Source organism: Cinclus cinclus, chromosome 7, assembly GCF_963662255.1.
Source record: "Cinclus cinclus chromosome 7, bCinCin1.1, whole genome shotgun sequence".
NCBI lineage: Eukaryota > Metazoa > Chordata > Aves > Passeriformes > Cinclidae > Cinclus > Cinclus cinclus.
In genome coordinates, this window is record NC_085052.1 from 31,624,478 (window position 1) to 31,639,136 (window position 14,659).

The window sequence follows — 14,659 nt, forward strand, 5'->3', positions numbered from 1 at the left end:
GACAGGACAATCAGTTCTCTCAAATGAAACAACCAGAGGTCAGTGGTGGCAAAGACATACCTGGCAGTATCAAATGAAAGGACGACCTTTTGGGCAAGTTTTTGGTTTGACATTTAGAACTTCAATCCCTGTTTCAGGAGAACTCAGTAAATTGCCTACTTTCTCTGTAACCCCACGCCCCAGATGGTAAAAGAGAGACTAATGACCCTCTACCTCCATATTTAATGTTCTGTAACGATAATCATTAGGTACCTGTCTCAACAGAAAGGGATCAGCCTTGCAAATTGATCTTTGAATAAAAGCTAGGAAAACATATCTCGACAAATCCCTGAACAAGCTGTTAAAAAAAAAAAAAGGTGAAAACAGCAAATCTCTGTATCAGTAGAGAAACCTGATTATCCTTCCTTCTCTGCAAATTTCAGCATGAAGACTTATTCAGTAGAAAGGTTTTACTAAGAATGAAAACTATCAGAAATTATCCTTAGGACATGAAGTTCTTCCCCACGGAGGATACTGTCAGAGCCACTAGCCACTTTTAATTCCCTTAGACCTCACACTGCAAAGGAAATGCTCCAAGATCTGAAAAACTCACTTTTCTCTCTCAAGGAATTTTGCATATAGCAGAAGAACCAGCAAAAAACCATGTAATTTCTACTGTCTACCAATGTACAGCTTTGACTGGAGGACAGCACACAAAGCAGCTGCACATCTGATAAGAACTGCAAAGACAAACAGAGCTCACTCCTAATTTGTCAGCCTGGAGCTCACACAGCACCCACCCCGAAGGGTGATGCAAACCCCAGCCCACACAAAGTGCTCCCACCCAGCCTGTCCCTTCATTCCACGTGTCCAATGCCTTCCAGCCTTTGGAACCTTTGAAGGCATCTTCCAAACAGCTGCCCTCATAAGAATTAGAAGATCTCACCACATACCTTTAAAGTCTCAGCCTATTTCTCTTCCCAGATAGTGTTTTAGAACTATCCTTTCTCACTCCCTTCAAGTCCCTCTACCTACCACCCCATTCTTCCTGTTCCTTCCACTTGCAAACCCTTTAACACATGGTTCATTTGACTGAAACTGTTGCTACTCACATTCACATTTTTAGCCACAATCTAAAATTGTTACTTGTCTCCTGTTGGAATCTCCAGATGCTTTTAATAGAGATGTTCACATTTCTTCTTGATAAACCTCTTCCCAGCACTTCTCTCCTGGTTTTCCTCTTATGAAACTCCAGCACAGTCTCTCCAGGGAATACTTTCTGTGAAATTCGACATGTTCCCATAGAGGGTCCCACACCCACTCACTCTGTAATCTTTTCTTTTTAACATTAACTCCATCCAGCAAGCAAATTAGAAAAAAAAAATCAGTATGTCATTCATATGCTGATAAGTCTAGATCTACTTCTCTGAGAGACATTTTTCATATTCTAGTCAGTCTAAACTGATTGCTTTCAGGATATCCCTGCAAGCTTCATGCTGATAAGAAGATTTCTCAACTCTCTCCCTTCAAAAGGCAAAGAGAATCCTTTATTTCAGTCAAAATGGACAGCCAGAATACCAGACCTGCCAATCTGGACTACAACACAAGTGCCATCTTTGACTCTTACTTCTCATCCAGGATAAGCCCAAAATCTCAGAGATTCTTTAGTCATAGTCTTTCTAATAAACAGGTTTCTTTAACCCATCTGTAATGCAGAAATTCCTTTCCCAGCTCTGATGATATTACATATTGATTACTTCCAAGTTCATCTTTCTGACCTTAAGAATCACAAGCCCCTCTCATATCTCAGTGAAACTTCTGCTCCAAAGAGGATCTCTAACCCCTTTCTTTGATCATTTCACCCAACTCTTCATATTGCTTCAATAGCTCCCTTGTTACCTGTCACATCAAAGATATGCTAACGATCTTCACTTCCAATACCACACACTTTTTATTCCAATCTTTCAGGTTATCTCTAACTCGTCCTGAAGATTCTCGCATTGGTGTCAATATCCTTCACCTACCCCTATTCATAAAATATATTTCCACAAAAAACAATATGTGTTACTTCATACTTCATATATGTTTTATATGTTATTATATTTATATAATATAATAAAATATATTTCCACAAATATTTTAAAATCCTTAGTCTAGTTTAGTTAATTTCTTTTATTTTCAAAAGGCTTATTTCTAAGATTGTGGAATGAGGACACTATTTGTGCTGCATAGCAACATTCATCAGCAATCCCTTTCACTCCACAGATGTCTCTATCTGTCATTTCTTGCACACTGAAAAGTCTTTAGGGGCACATAGAGCACCCACTAAAACATCCCAGTTCATAACAAGCCACTCAAGTACAGCAAGCATAAGCACACCAGTTCTAACAGCACCAGGAAAAATCATTATTAGCATAGGACTACACTCCCTTTCCAAAAGAGCCCTTAAACCCTTGCTAGCTTTGCAGTATTTGCCACCCTCCAAGGTAGCAGGTAAATGAAGCGACACCTGGCACTTTGAGCTGCCGACCCTCCACGCTATTCCTGTGACACAGAGCACTCTGTGCCTCAGGAGAAGGCAATCTCTTTGCACAGTTACCACACCATCTCACGTTATAAGCTTCATTTAATCAGATCTAACTGCTTGTCCTTGATGAACAAGGCTCCCAAACATTCCTCCCCTTGCATTTGCAGAGCGCTCCCTCTTCCCTGTGCTTGGGATTTTTTGGGAACTCCACCCTTTGAACTGTGAAGGAGCAGATACAGCACTCAGTGCTGTCCCCCCTTGCAGGGGCCAAGCCCAGGAAGGCTCACCCTCCCACCTGCACTGGGTGCTGCCTGCCTGGTGCAGAACTGGAGGAGGAACACAGCACCAGCCCCAGGATGCCTTCCCTGGGATTAATCTTAAACCACGTAAATCTCACCTGAGCTCTTCTCTCATACAGGGCACTAAATTGTGTGCTGCCAGCAATTAGTAAAGGCTTAAATCGATTTTTTTAATTAGTTTGAAACTAAAAATAAGTCTTGGGTAAATATAATTTTATTTCACTGGCTAAAGTTGCTGAAAACCTCCTGTGAAAAGATGCCAAGCAGGTGCAAATTATTATCAGCAATTATTACTCATCCCTTCCAAGGATAATGGCCTTCTTCTGTGACCTCTGGGACAACAAACAAAATGAATCAGTGATTTTCTCAATCCAGCCCCCAGGTCTAGAAGCGCATTTTAGGGAAGAGATGATTGTGCAGAGTCCTGTGCTCCCAAGTCAGTCCCTGTGCTTAGAAACATGGAAAAAGTCAACCTGTACCTACAGTGTGTACACACTGGTATTGTATGTTCAAAAATTTCATATTGAATAATTACAGCATTTATTTTTTAATCCTCAAAGCCAAGCATCCCCAGAACAGTCAAACTAAACAATTCACTAAATTTATATGAAAAAGTAAAACTGGAAGATGGCAAACAGCTTTTTTTATGGCCATTGCTTTTTCTGACTTTTGTAAGGCAAACATATTCTCTCATGTACCTGTGCTGCTTCTGCCTGTGCTTTACAATAGACGAACACTGGTACAGTGATGAAATGCAACTGCAGAAGCCTGTTTTAAAATTAATCATCCATAATTAACTAGCAATATCTCCTTTCTGGTAAATTATACCTAAATTGCAGAAAATTATCCTTGCTGAGAATAATAAAGTCATCTACAGCTTTGCAGTATTTCACAGAAACATTTTGTATGTATTTATGTATTGTAATGACCACAGATATGTCAGAGTATTTAATTCCACTTCGCACTATACTAAAAATACAAATGCATAGGAACTTTAAATTACACAGTATTCAAGGGGTCACCCAAACAACCTGAAGCAAAATAATTTGGAAAACAGATCTCTCAAGGGTAGGTGGAGAGGGGGTTAGTTTTTGATAACCTTGTTTTTTCAGTGCCCACTAGATTCGTCCTTTCTCAGCTCTTGCAAAAGCCAGCACTGAGTCCTTTAAAGGCAGTACTAAAGAAAGGGGATTTTCTGTGTCTCAGTACAACACATGTCTGTTTCCAAATCATTAACAGGTCCTGTTCCTCCAAAAAAAACCCAGACATAAATAAGGCCTCTCCCGACAGCTAGAATCTTCCTTATCTTGAGGTTAAATCTCTTCAGAGTTCTAGATCACAAAGAAAAATAACAAAATATGTTGAAAAAAGTGGTATGTTAAAAAAATTAGTGAGGCTCACAACACAAATCTTAATTCAAGATATTTTAACAATTTTTTCAGCTAGATTTTTGGCACAGCTTGTTTTGGACGTGGCAGCCTCACGTGTGGACAGCAGCAAATTTTGAAATGACTCATGTTCTAGCAGCTGAACACCTGCAATGAAACAAGGACCCAAAAGTGCACTGAAGGATGAAGCATTTTGGAGCAGGAGGAATGCCTGGTTCCTGTACATACAGATTTAATGACATTTAAAAATACATGATCCTCTATGTATATGCACCCAGTCACCAGATTCAGAACATGAGCTGAGAAATCAGGTTCATTCAGAGCAGATACCATTGCAGACATGGAGACACTTGGTAAAACTGCCAGTAAAGCACTATTTAAACTCAAAAGGGCTTTGTGTACCTCTAGCCAGTGTATCCAATTTCTGTATTTTTTTTTAATTGACTCATAAAGTCTCACAAAACTGCTATCAGTTATTGTTAGATACACAAAACTGGGTGCATGTCTCCTGTCTCTCACGATTTCAACATTTAGGTTCAAAATCTCATGCAACGTTCTAGTGGAGTTAAAAAAAAAAAACAAAGAAATTTAAAATTATTGTCACTTCTACCTGCAGTAGTAAAAGGAATGTCATTTAAATGAAGCTAAATAAGCAATTCATAAAGTCATTTGTTCATTCACCCCCCTTCACAGTGTCTACAAATCCATGTAATTGAGTGTTCCAAACACATTTGATTTGGATCCCTGTGAGAATAACCCCATCCCCTGGATTAGTCACAGTGTAGCAAAAAGTAGGAGGGTTTGTGTTTTGGGAGGTTTTTTGGCCCAGTGGAAAGAAACTTGCTTCAAAGTCAATTTATCCCAGAATGGGAGGGCTTTGTTTTCACTTAGGTTTTAGCAATTCAATGAGGTTTGTTTGGGCTTTAATTACAATTATTATTCTCTTTAAGCACAAAGAGTCTTAGCATATTGAAAATGTCAACAATAGCAGACAAGATTTTAGCTCTAAGGAAGAAATAGAATACCAGAGGAGGATTTAGAAGAAATAAGGCAGGCATAATTTAACTTGAACTATTGAAAGAAGAATGTATTATTTCTATAGTTCTGTTACCAGCACTCACAAATCACTAGCAGCTCTTTAAACATAGAAATTGCCTTATAAAAGAGAAGAGGCATAATATTTTTTTTCCCAAAAATCTTCAACAATATTTCGAGATGTTTATACACTGCATATAAAACAGAGATATGGACTAATACGCTGAACGTTTGCAACATAAATTTAAAAAAAAAAGAGAGAGAGCGAGATGAAATGCTAAGTGCCAGAAAATTAATATTGAATTTTTTTCCTGTTAAATTCTGAGAAGTGAATGTCCCTGGAAAACCATTTCATACAATTGCTTGTGGGTGCAAATTGTTCAAGATGCCATAAATAATTCATTCAGCTCCAGTCAAGTAATGTAACCAACTGCAGAAGGGAAAAGAGAAGGCTGGAGCACTTTTCCCTAACAGCTGCCAGCTGAGGGTGCTCTGGGAGGAAGGAGCTCAGCATCTTCAGTGACCAGGATTTAAGGAAGGCCACAAATCACTGTGAAATGATCCCAAAAGCCCAAACCAAAAGCAGGATATCTATATTTATTTTAAAAACTTAGGCAGAACACTTAGCAGGAACTAGGGTGAAAGAGAAACAGAGAAGTTTTGCTTTCCAATGAGTACACAGAGGTGACTATAAAAACAGTGAAGAGATAAATTACAGCTGTTCAGCACTGTGTTAGACTGGAAATTTTAGCTTCAACTCAGCTTGGAATTGCTGTGATTCACATAACCCTGCTGCATTGATACAGCAGTTTTTATTCATTTTTAAAGGAATTAATCTGCTTTCTTTTATCGTCTTCTTTTTTAAAAAAACTTGCTTACCATCCAAGGCATGCAAAGTGTTCTGCTTCAGGCTGCTATGCTGCAGGGATATGCATTTAACCTTCCTGCAGTCAGCTCACCAGCTTACAGGCAGGACAGGCTCACAAGGAGCTACAGCACTTTCAGAGATCCACCTCAACAAAAACATTTTTCACTTCAGTGGAGCTGCCAAAAATACAAGTAATGCTGAGTTAAAGGTTTTGTAAAGCTGATAATGCCTTCTTTTTTCAACTCAGTAACTACATGCAACTGGGTTACAGCCTCCAAAGCTGTGTTGCAAAGCAAAGGTTGTATATAAAGACCGCAAAGAAGGAAGACTGAAGTCTATGAACCAATTGATATAGCCTATATTTATAAAGACAAATCCCTTTAAAATACGTATTCCAAATAAACCATGTGTTCTGTGAAGAATTTAGAAACCAAGCCCTCCACAGAGGTCAGGAACTGCACATCTGCCACAGGAAACTGGAGAAGTGCTGAACTATAAGATCTTCTCCTCCTCTTCAGACAGGTTGTATATAAAAAGTACAAAGTCTAAACTTACTCACACAACAAATGTTTCCTGGCAGGTCTTCAGAAGGGCTCCTGGGTCACCTAGAACACCCTGCACAGCAGCTCAGGACAAACTGCTGTCCTGATTTACCAGAGTTCTGTCCAGTGAGCTCCTGCATGCCCTGCAGAACGGCGTCTCCCCGAACTCTCGTGCCCGGCGCTCGCGCTGTCCCACTGAGCTCCCTGGTGGGAAGCATTCCCTGTTCAGCTCCAGATCATCACTTCCTCTTAGACAACCCATGATCACCCCAAAGGATTCCTCCTCCTCTGCTCCTGCTTCCTCTCAAGTACCTGGCAGCTCTATTCCCTCAGGCAGGTTGTACATAAAGCGTTCCTGAGGCTTCTGCTCTGAGGTCCTGCTCTCCCATCGTTTCATCATTTTTGTCACCTCTGTGAACTGTTTTCCATATATTCATTTCACTGTACATAAAAGGAATCCAAACAAATGATACCTCTACTTGCAATTGGAAAAAACATATCCATTGCTAAGTGAAAGGGGCAGGTGAATCCTCACTGTCTCAAGGAGAGAGAGCCTTGTGAGCCTCAGATTCCTGTCTGGACCAAAGAAACTAACAGAAAAGGCAAAAGGGTTAAATCTTCCCATTTCTGAATTACCAGGTTTTCCTACTGCCTTGCAAGAGGATCATGTGCTTTTCAAAATATAAAATTGTCTTCTGGCACATGTACACCTGTTACAATTGAGACAAATATATCTGGGATTTCTGCAGATGTAGAAAGGAACGTTTTTCTCAACTGTTTAAGGAGGGACACGCATTAGATTAGGTTTGCTTCAGTCCCTAAACACCCATTTAATGCATAATCTAAGACATGTAATATTTTATAAATGCATTTACCATCCCTGTTCTGACTAAAGGCTGATTCCAGGTTTATAGCAATACCATTGGAAAGATTTTTTTTTTCCTTCTTCTCTCTGTTCTTACAGTAAAAACAGTTTCATAGCAAAATACTAAATCTTGAAAATTACAAAAAAGTCAATAATTTCTACTTCAGTAACTTTGACACATGACAGAACCAGGCACTAATAAATGTTAAGGCAGTTAAATGGAAACCATGCCTAAATAAAAATTAAAGAAATGGAATTCTTCCACGATTCAAAAGGTTTTCACACATGAGATGGCAGAGTCCCCTAACTTCGTACACCCAAAATCAGATGACATCTCTCTGGCCCACCCAAGAGATGATGAGAGTGAAACCCAGATCCGTATTTTTAGGAAGAAAAATGTATCACTTGCAGTATCAAACTAGGCAAAATAGATCTTGTACCAGCTTCCTATGGCTGGTATCTATGATTTGTGCTAAGAAAAACCTGTTAAATCTGTTTATTTCAGGTTTCACAATCCAAACCCTGTTCTCATTTTTGTTCTCCATTTCACCAGAGGGTTGGGGTTCAGTACCCTGTTTTCATGAAGATACACTATTAACCAAAACATTTTAACAAAAATCTGGTTGAAGGTTGTCAGCTCTTTTTCCCCTACTATGAAATATCAACCTAACAAAACTGGAAATCTTAATAAGAAACCTCTTTTTCACATTAAATTTTCCATTTCCAGAAACAGAGCTGTAGAACCTCTTTGTTCTTTATTTTTTTTAAACTGGAATTAAATAAAATAGAAAATAAATATGTACAAAATCTAAAAAATTTTATATTTTCTTCTACGGTTGCTACTTAGATTTTTTTAGAGGGCTTTTTTTTTTTTCCCCAAAAAAACTGAAAAAAAAAAAAAAACCCTCAAACAATTTCCAAGGTGCAGAGTGAGACTGGTAACAACAGCAGTCAGTATAGAGCTATATGGTACATATAGTATAAAATACCAACTGTGGAACTGAGCAAACCCATCAAAGGCACTTAGTGCCACACATTGTGAACGACGTGCTTCAGTAAGATACAGCAACACGTGTATTCCATTCAAGGTGCAGCTTGTTGCTCTAGACTCCCTGAAAATATGCTGTAAGTAATTAGTTGCACTTATTGACTGAGATATTGAAGAACTGCAGTCACTGTAACTCTCCACACAATGTAAGTTCAGCATTTGGGAAAGATTCTCCCTTACACTCTGCTCCTCGTATCTCGAGCCTTTTGAGAATTCCTTTCTAAGATTTAAATTTTCTCTTATAAAGCTTTTCTGAATCAATCAAGATTCAATATAGGAAGATTGCCAAATAAATTACTTTTCTTTTCTGCCCACTGTTAAACTCCTGCAGGGAGCTTGAAATATATCAGGGTCATTAGTCTTAATGCCTATAATACACAGTGCTTTAAGGTGAAGTGAATAGTAAAAGAGTTTAATACAGTTTAATGCTGGCCCCTACCCCAGAGACACCTGAGGGTTCTGACAGAGCACTCACCTGAGCACCAAACCATCCCAGAGCCCTGTGCCCCCAAGGGGGACACAACTCCCACCCAGCTGGGGTCTTTTAACCTGGTTTGGATACTTCTTTAGGACTCCCTGGAAAGCCAAGCAAAGTGCATTTCTGCTGGAGGTTTCCCAGAAAAACAACTGGCTGAGCTGTGGAGAGCTGCACGCACTCTGAGGGCACATAATGCCATCCTTCTACTGGAAATACCTTTGTGTGTGCACAAACCTGAGGAGAATGTATGGCTGTGTTTAGTCACTATTTTCCAAACTACCTATTTGCCTCATTTATTTAGGATAAAATTTGCTATTTTAAAAAAATCACTAATGAACACAAATGTAGATAGTTTACTAAGGCTGTTGTGGTAAAAGAAAACCCTAATGAGCTAATCTGAGTTGAGTTTTTTTTAGTTTAACATGCTTTGATGCAACAAAACTGATAATTGGAAACAGGTCACATCCACATTTTAATTTCTTGTTTCAGTCATATCCCTAGTTAGTTAAATAAAATTCAAACAGCTACTCTATTGCCAAAATCTCAGCTAATGAATACACAAACTTAAACTTAGTTTAAGAGAGGCTCAAACTCTTATTCTCAACTCTGACATATAAGGCACTGTAAAATAATTAATTATTTAATATTAAGAAAGCCGGATAAAACTAATTAATGCCAAAACTTAGCCCACAGCACATTAATTAAAAGTTTGCCCAACAGCTACCTCCCTGTCCTAATTAGCATCGCTGATTTCAAGAAACCACTAAGAAAAGAAGACAAACATATAATTCCAACTTCATATTTCATAAAAATCTCTTTGATTCAACTTTCAAATGTCAATGTGCCCCTTTAATACAAATTTGCAGATTTACACAGCAAAGACAGCTCTCTCAAGCTCATTTTGTTTCATTTCTAATAGATTATTGCAGATTTTCTGGTCACTTGTGAACAGTGGTTGAAATCCAGGATAAAAGTATTGATACAGAAGACAACCAGGCAAAAATAATTACCCCCAACAGAGTATATTATTTTATGTTATATATTATATTATATTATATTATATTATATTATGTTATGTTATGTTATGTTATATTATATTATATTATACTATATTATATTATATTATATATTACATTACATTATATTATATATCTGGCCCATGTTGCCCCATTTGCTTTAACCACAAAGCAAGCATTCCATGGAGCATGTGATATTTCAATTCCCTGGCACTGGAGTCTGACAATCTTATTTGACATTAAACAACCAGCAGTGCCAAAAGGGCAAAGCATGGGTCATAATACGTGTTTCTGAAATGTTGATGATAAAAAAAAACCCCAAAAATTAAAAATCCTGTGCACTGACCTCATTAATAAAAGTCTGGGCTCCCCGTGGGCTCAGGAGTAAGATTGCCCTTCGCAACGTGTCCCGATAGCGGTTCAGCTCCTCCGTTTTCATGGTGGTAAAAAGGTTGGAAAATACTCTGCTGATGTTCCTGTCCACTTTTTGTAATGATACATCAAGTCCCAGTCTGGAGGCCTGATCAAGAAATCCCTGTAGTCCACGTATATCTGTAACACAGGAGGAGGGGAAAATTGTAAAAATAAATTAAAAATTAAAAAAAAAAAAAATAGAAGGGAAGAAAAAAAAAAAAAAAGCCACTGCATCAACCTCCTCCAGTTAGGCAAGCAGCACTAATTAGGTAGAAAATACTTTTTTTTTTTCTTTTTCTTTTCCTGCAGGTCTCTCTGAAGGGGGGTATTCCACACAGCTATTTTCCAGAGCTCTCTTTCACAGTGAGTGCCAACAGGGAAACTCCATCAATTACATTTCCCTGAAGTCTGAGAAGAACTCTTAGGAAGAGCCAGTTCACACATTTGGGTGGCTCTGCAAACCTCCCCAGAGGCTCAAGGCTATGGGGTGTAACACTGCACAAACAACAGAGATCCACCCCAACAGCACCACAGTTCAAACACAGAAATCAGGAGCAGATAAATAAGCAGAGGATAAATCACTCATGCCTAAATTCCTCCCTTCCCGTAAGTTCACACAGCTGCTTTTCCCAAGAAAAAAATACAATATTCAGAATATACCCAGCCTTGCTTTTGACTTACCCTTCATTCCCTGTCCTAGAAATAACTTGCCTAACAAAAGGTTCACCATTTATCCATAAACTCATAAAAGGATAGACAAAGCCCCAGTAAAATTACAATATATTTAAGAGTTTAAAAAAAAATTTAAAAATTTGAGAAGTGGTTCAAAGAAGAGAAATCATGCAAACAAGCCCCTTCAAAACATGTTCCTTTGAGTTCTGTGACCCAACTTCCAGATGATTTGAAAAAATATATTCCCTTAACCGCATTTTTGGGCATTAACATGAAGGAATACATTTCATATGTTCATGCTGAAATCTGCTTGTTCAAACTGTACTCTATCTTGATGACTATCAGCATTCGTCTGCAATAAATGTCTGAGGTTTTATTTTGTCATGAAATTTAGAACAAGAAAAATGTCAAAGCTTATATTGAACCAAGTTGCTTTCAAAATTAGCAGTGATTTGATCACAGCTGTACCGTGTCCTTAAAAACCTTCAATTTTATGGCAAAAATGTCTAACTTGTCATGAATAAGAAAGTACTGAAGCCTCTCATAATCATTTCTCACGCTTTGGTCATTAAATTTCAGCTCATGGGTGAAGCCAAATGGTGGAAGTTAGAGCACACTTACTGATCTCATAGTGAAACCTCTTCAGAAAATGTCACTGCAATAAGGATCTCTACAAATTACATTGTAACAGCTGGTGGACAGTTTTGGGGTTTTTTTAAATGCTGAAATAACCAGGTTGTGACACTGCTGAAGCCAGTGGCACTCCCTGCTGCCACACCTGCGTGGGCTCTTAGACCATCCCTAAACACAGCGCTTCACGGCCACAGAACACACGCATGAAGCCATTTTTATCTCCCTTAAAAATGACATACAAAACCCCATGTAAGCAACGTCTTGTGAGGATACACCAGTGTAGGTCATGTACAAGTGCAATGTGTTAGGGCCAACTAGCAAATATCAGATCCGGAAGAAAAACAAGCTGCGTTGAGTAGCTTCACATCCAAACACGAGAATTCGAGTTAATGTGATTAATTCGGCTTCAAAAATCAGCTGAATTGCAGAGAGACGTCAGAAATAGCAGCAATTAAGCTTGCGTTGTGCCAAGCACAGCTTCTTAATTTTGGTTTAGTTGATGTGATCATCCAGCCCACCAGCCAGACCATCAGGAAAGGTGCACTCATGAGGGCTGTGCTGATCTTTTGCTGCTCAACTTAGCCAAGTCTACAGCAGCTTTGTGCCACTGTCATAAACCTTAGCCTTGCTCATCATCCAAAATCCCCAGTCAGATGAGGAAGGAAGTGGTTTATTGTTATGCAGGCATTTCTTGAAAGCAACAGAGGACTCCAGCATGTGCATAACTGCTAAATATTGCAGGTGTGCTGAAATAATGACAGCGACAAACAACTATCATTTACAGGTTAAAGCATTTCGCTCCAGTTGCCAAAGCAAGTTTGGATTTTGTGAATTTAAATTCATTAGACAGCATTCATTACTACACCCATGCAAACTTTATGGGTACGTGCGACACAAAACACAAAGATTTTTCTTTCAATGACGTTTAGTCCTTCAAAATTACTGCAGCACTTGACAAGCAGTAAGAAAATTCCCTTTCTCATGGTTCAGTAATGACTTCTCTTTTTGTGCAAGCCTCCAAAGGAAAGCTGTTTACAAAAGATTAGCTGTGCTGCTATTGCTCTGGGGGGTTTGTGTCTCACATTTTCAACTGACCTGATGAACTACCAGTTAGAAATATTCTTGTAGACATATACAAAATACTTGATGCACTAGGTAAGACTATCTGGACTTGGAAGGGCATTTTATATTCCCTTACAAACCTTTCCCCCATGGAAAACTCAGTATTTTCCAGTTTGAGAAATAGAAAGGATTCTGAGTTTTTCCAGCTTGGTGAGAAAGCAAAACTGGAGATGGATGAGATTGTCCAAGCTCAACAGTGCAAGCACAGTCTGTGAGTTTTTCACAGATAGGAGTGAATGTGAATTTATTCAGTGTTGGCAATTAGAAAGAACTGTGTGATTATATCTTCCTGAACGCTAACATTCCTGCTCCTACTTGACACCAGGACAAAGGAGGAGGCTTGGTGGGAACTCAAACGTGGAAGTGGGAACTAAAGAGAATTGTTTGAAGAGGTGACTAACAACTTTTGGTACCCACATAATGGAATGGTTTTTTGCAAATAATTATTCACGGCAATCACCAAGAGGACAATCATTTCTTAAAATGTATCAGTATACAAATACACAAACACATACCCATATGCAGGAGTATCTGTCTATAAGACATAATAAATTAGGCTCAGCCTTATTTTATCTGACAACACACAAGGAAGTGAGTGCCCTCATTTTTATCCCCTCCATTTAGAAGATCACAACTCCGTGCAACATTAAAGAAAATCTGAGCTTTGCTCCACAGCAGCTGAAACAGAAACATTCACAGGTACAGTTACGAATTTCTTTCCACTTCTCATAATCATGGACTGCTAAACCTTCATTTTTTTCAACTAAAAGGAGTCTGATACAGCTCACATAAAATTTGATTAAAATAAAGGGTTGTGTAAACAGTTTTGTCTGTTAAAATACAATTGTTTCCTGTCTCTTGTAGTCTTAGCAATAATTTTTTATTGAAAAGATTGGATTCTAACATTAGAGAGTTATCCTGGACCATTATGAGTGAAATAGTTCCTTGTACCCATTCATTTCACACTTCGTAGGCAAAGTATAGCAATCCAAATTCTCACTTCTGTCTAGAACAAAGGACAGAAAGGACCTGTTTGTTGTTAGGTACACAACCTACAGCTACCTCTACCTTCAGTCTTAAATTTACTTGCTTTTCTCAGGTTGTAGCCTGCACTTTGCCTTTGAAATCACATAATCATATCTTAATTTTCTAATTGCCCCTCTGATTTGTGCATGCTCAGCATGAGGACTTTCAGAGGCAATATTTGAACATTTCCTCTTAGCAATCATGGCTTTCTTGAAGAGGATGAAGCACTACAGAAGGAAAACTGTGCTGGAGAAAATGCACCTCTCATAAAAGGGATCCATAACATCATACAGCAACTGGGCTTGTTTACAATACTCTAGTGTCAACCATAATCATGGAATCAGCAGGTTGGAACTGGAACTAGAAAATGGTGAAAAGAAAGGGGAAAAAAAAAAAAAAAGAAGGCAAATTCCTTATGAACTTTGTGCCCCTTCAGTTATGTCTGAACAGAATCTCTGTGTCTGAGAGCCTTCCTCCTAATGCTGACAGATAAACCACATGTGCAGGTCTGATGACAGAAGAACAGGACAATTTTAGGGAATAACCATTACAGGGAGGGAAGGAAAGCCTTGATACACTGCTAAGATATGAATTCTGTCACTGTGACTACAAAACTAATGCTTGTCATAAATAAAGGGCTTTATTGCACTATAAGTAATAATGGAATATATAATTTCCTGCTGGAGGTTAGGTTGGGTACTGTGCTGGCTGATTGGAACACAAACATAAAAGAACAGTATTAAATGT

At 38.5% G+C, this 14,659-nt stretch overlaps 1 protein-coding gene across 1 annotated transcript in view; it reads right to left on the reverse strand.

Moving 5' to 3' along the window:
- GRID1 (glutamate ionotropic receptor delta type subunit 1) overlaps positions 1-14,659 on the reverse strand; it is a 493,561-nt gene that overhangs the window by 207,923 nt on the left and 270,979 nt on the right. The window contains exon 4 of the mRNA XM_062496272.1: positions 10,392-10,597. Coding sequence (XP_062352256.1) covers positions 10,392-10,597 — 206 coding nt within the window. The remainder of the gene's footprint in view (positions 1-10,391; positions 10,598-14,659) is intronic.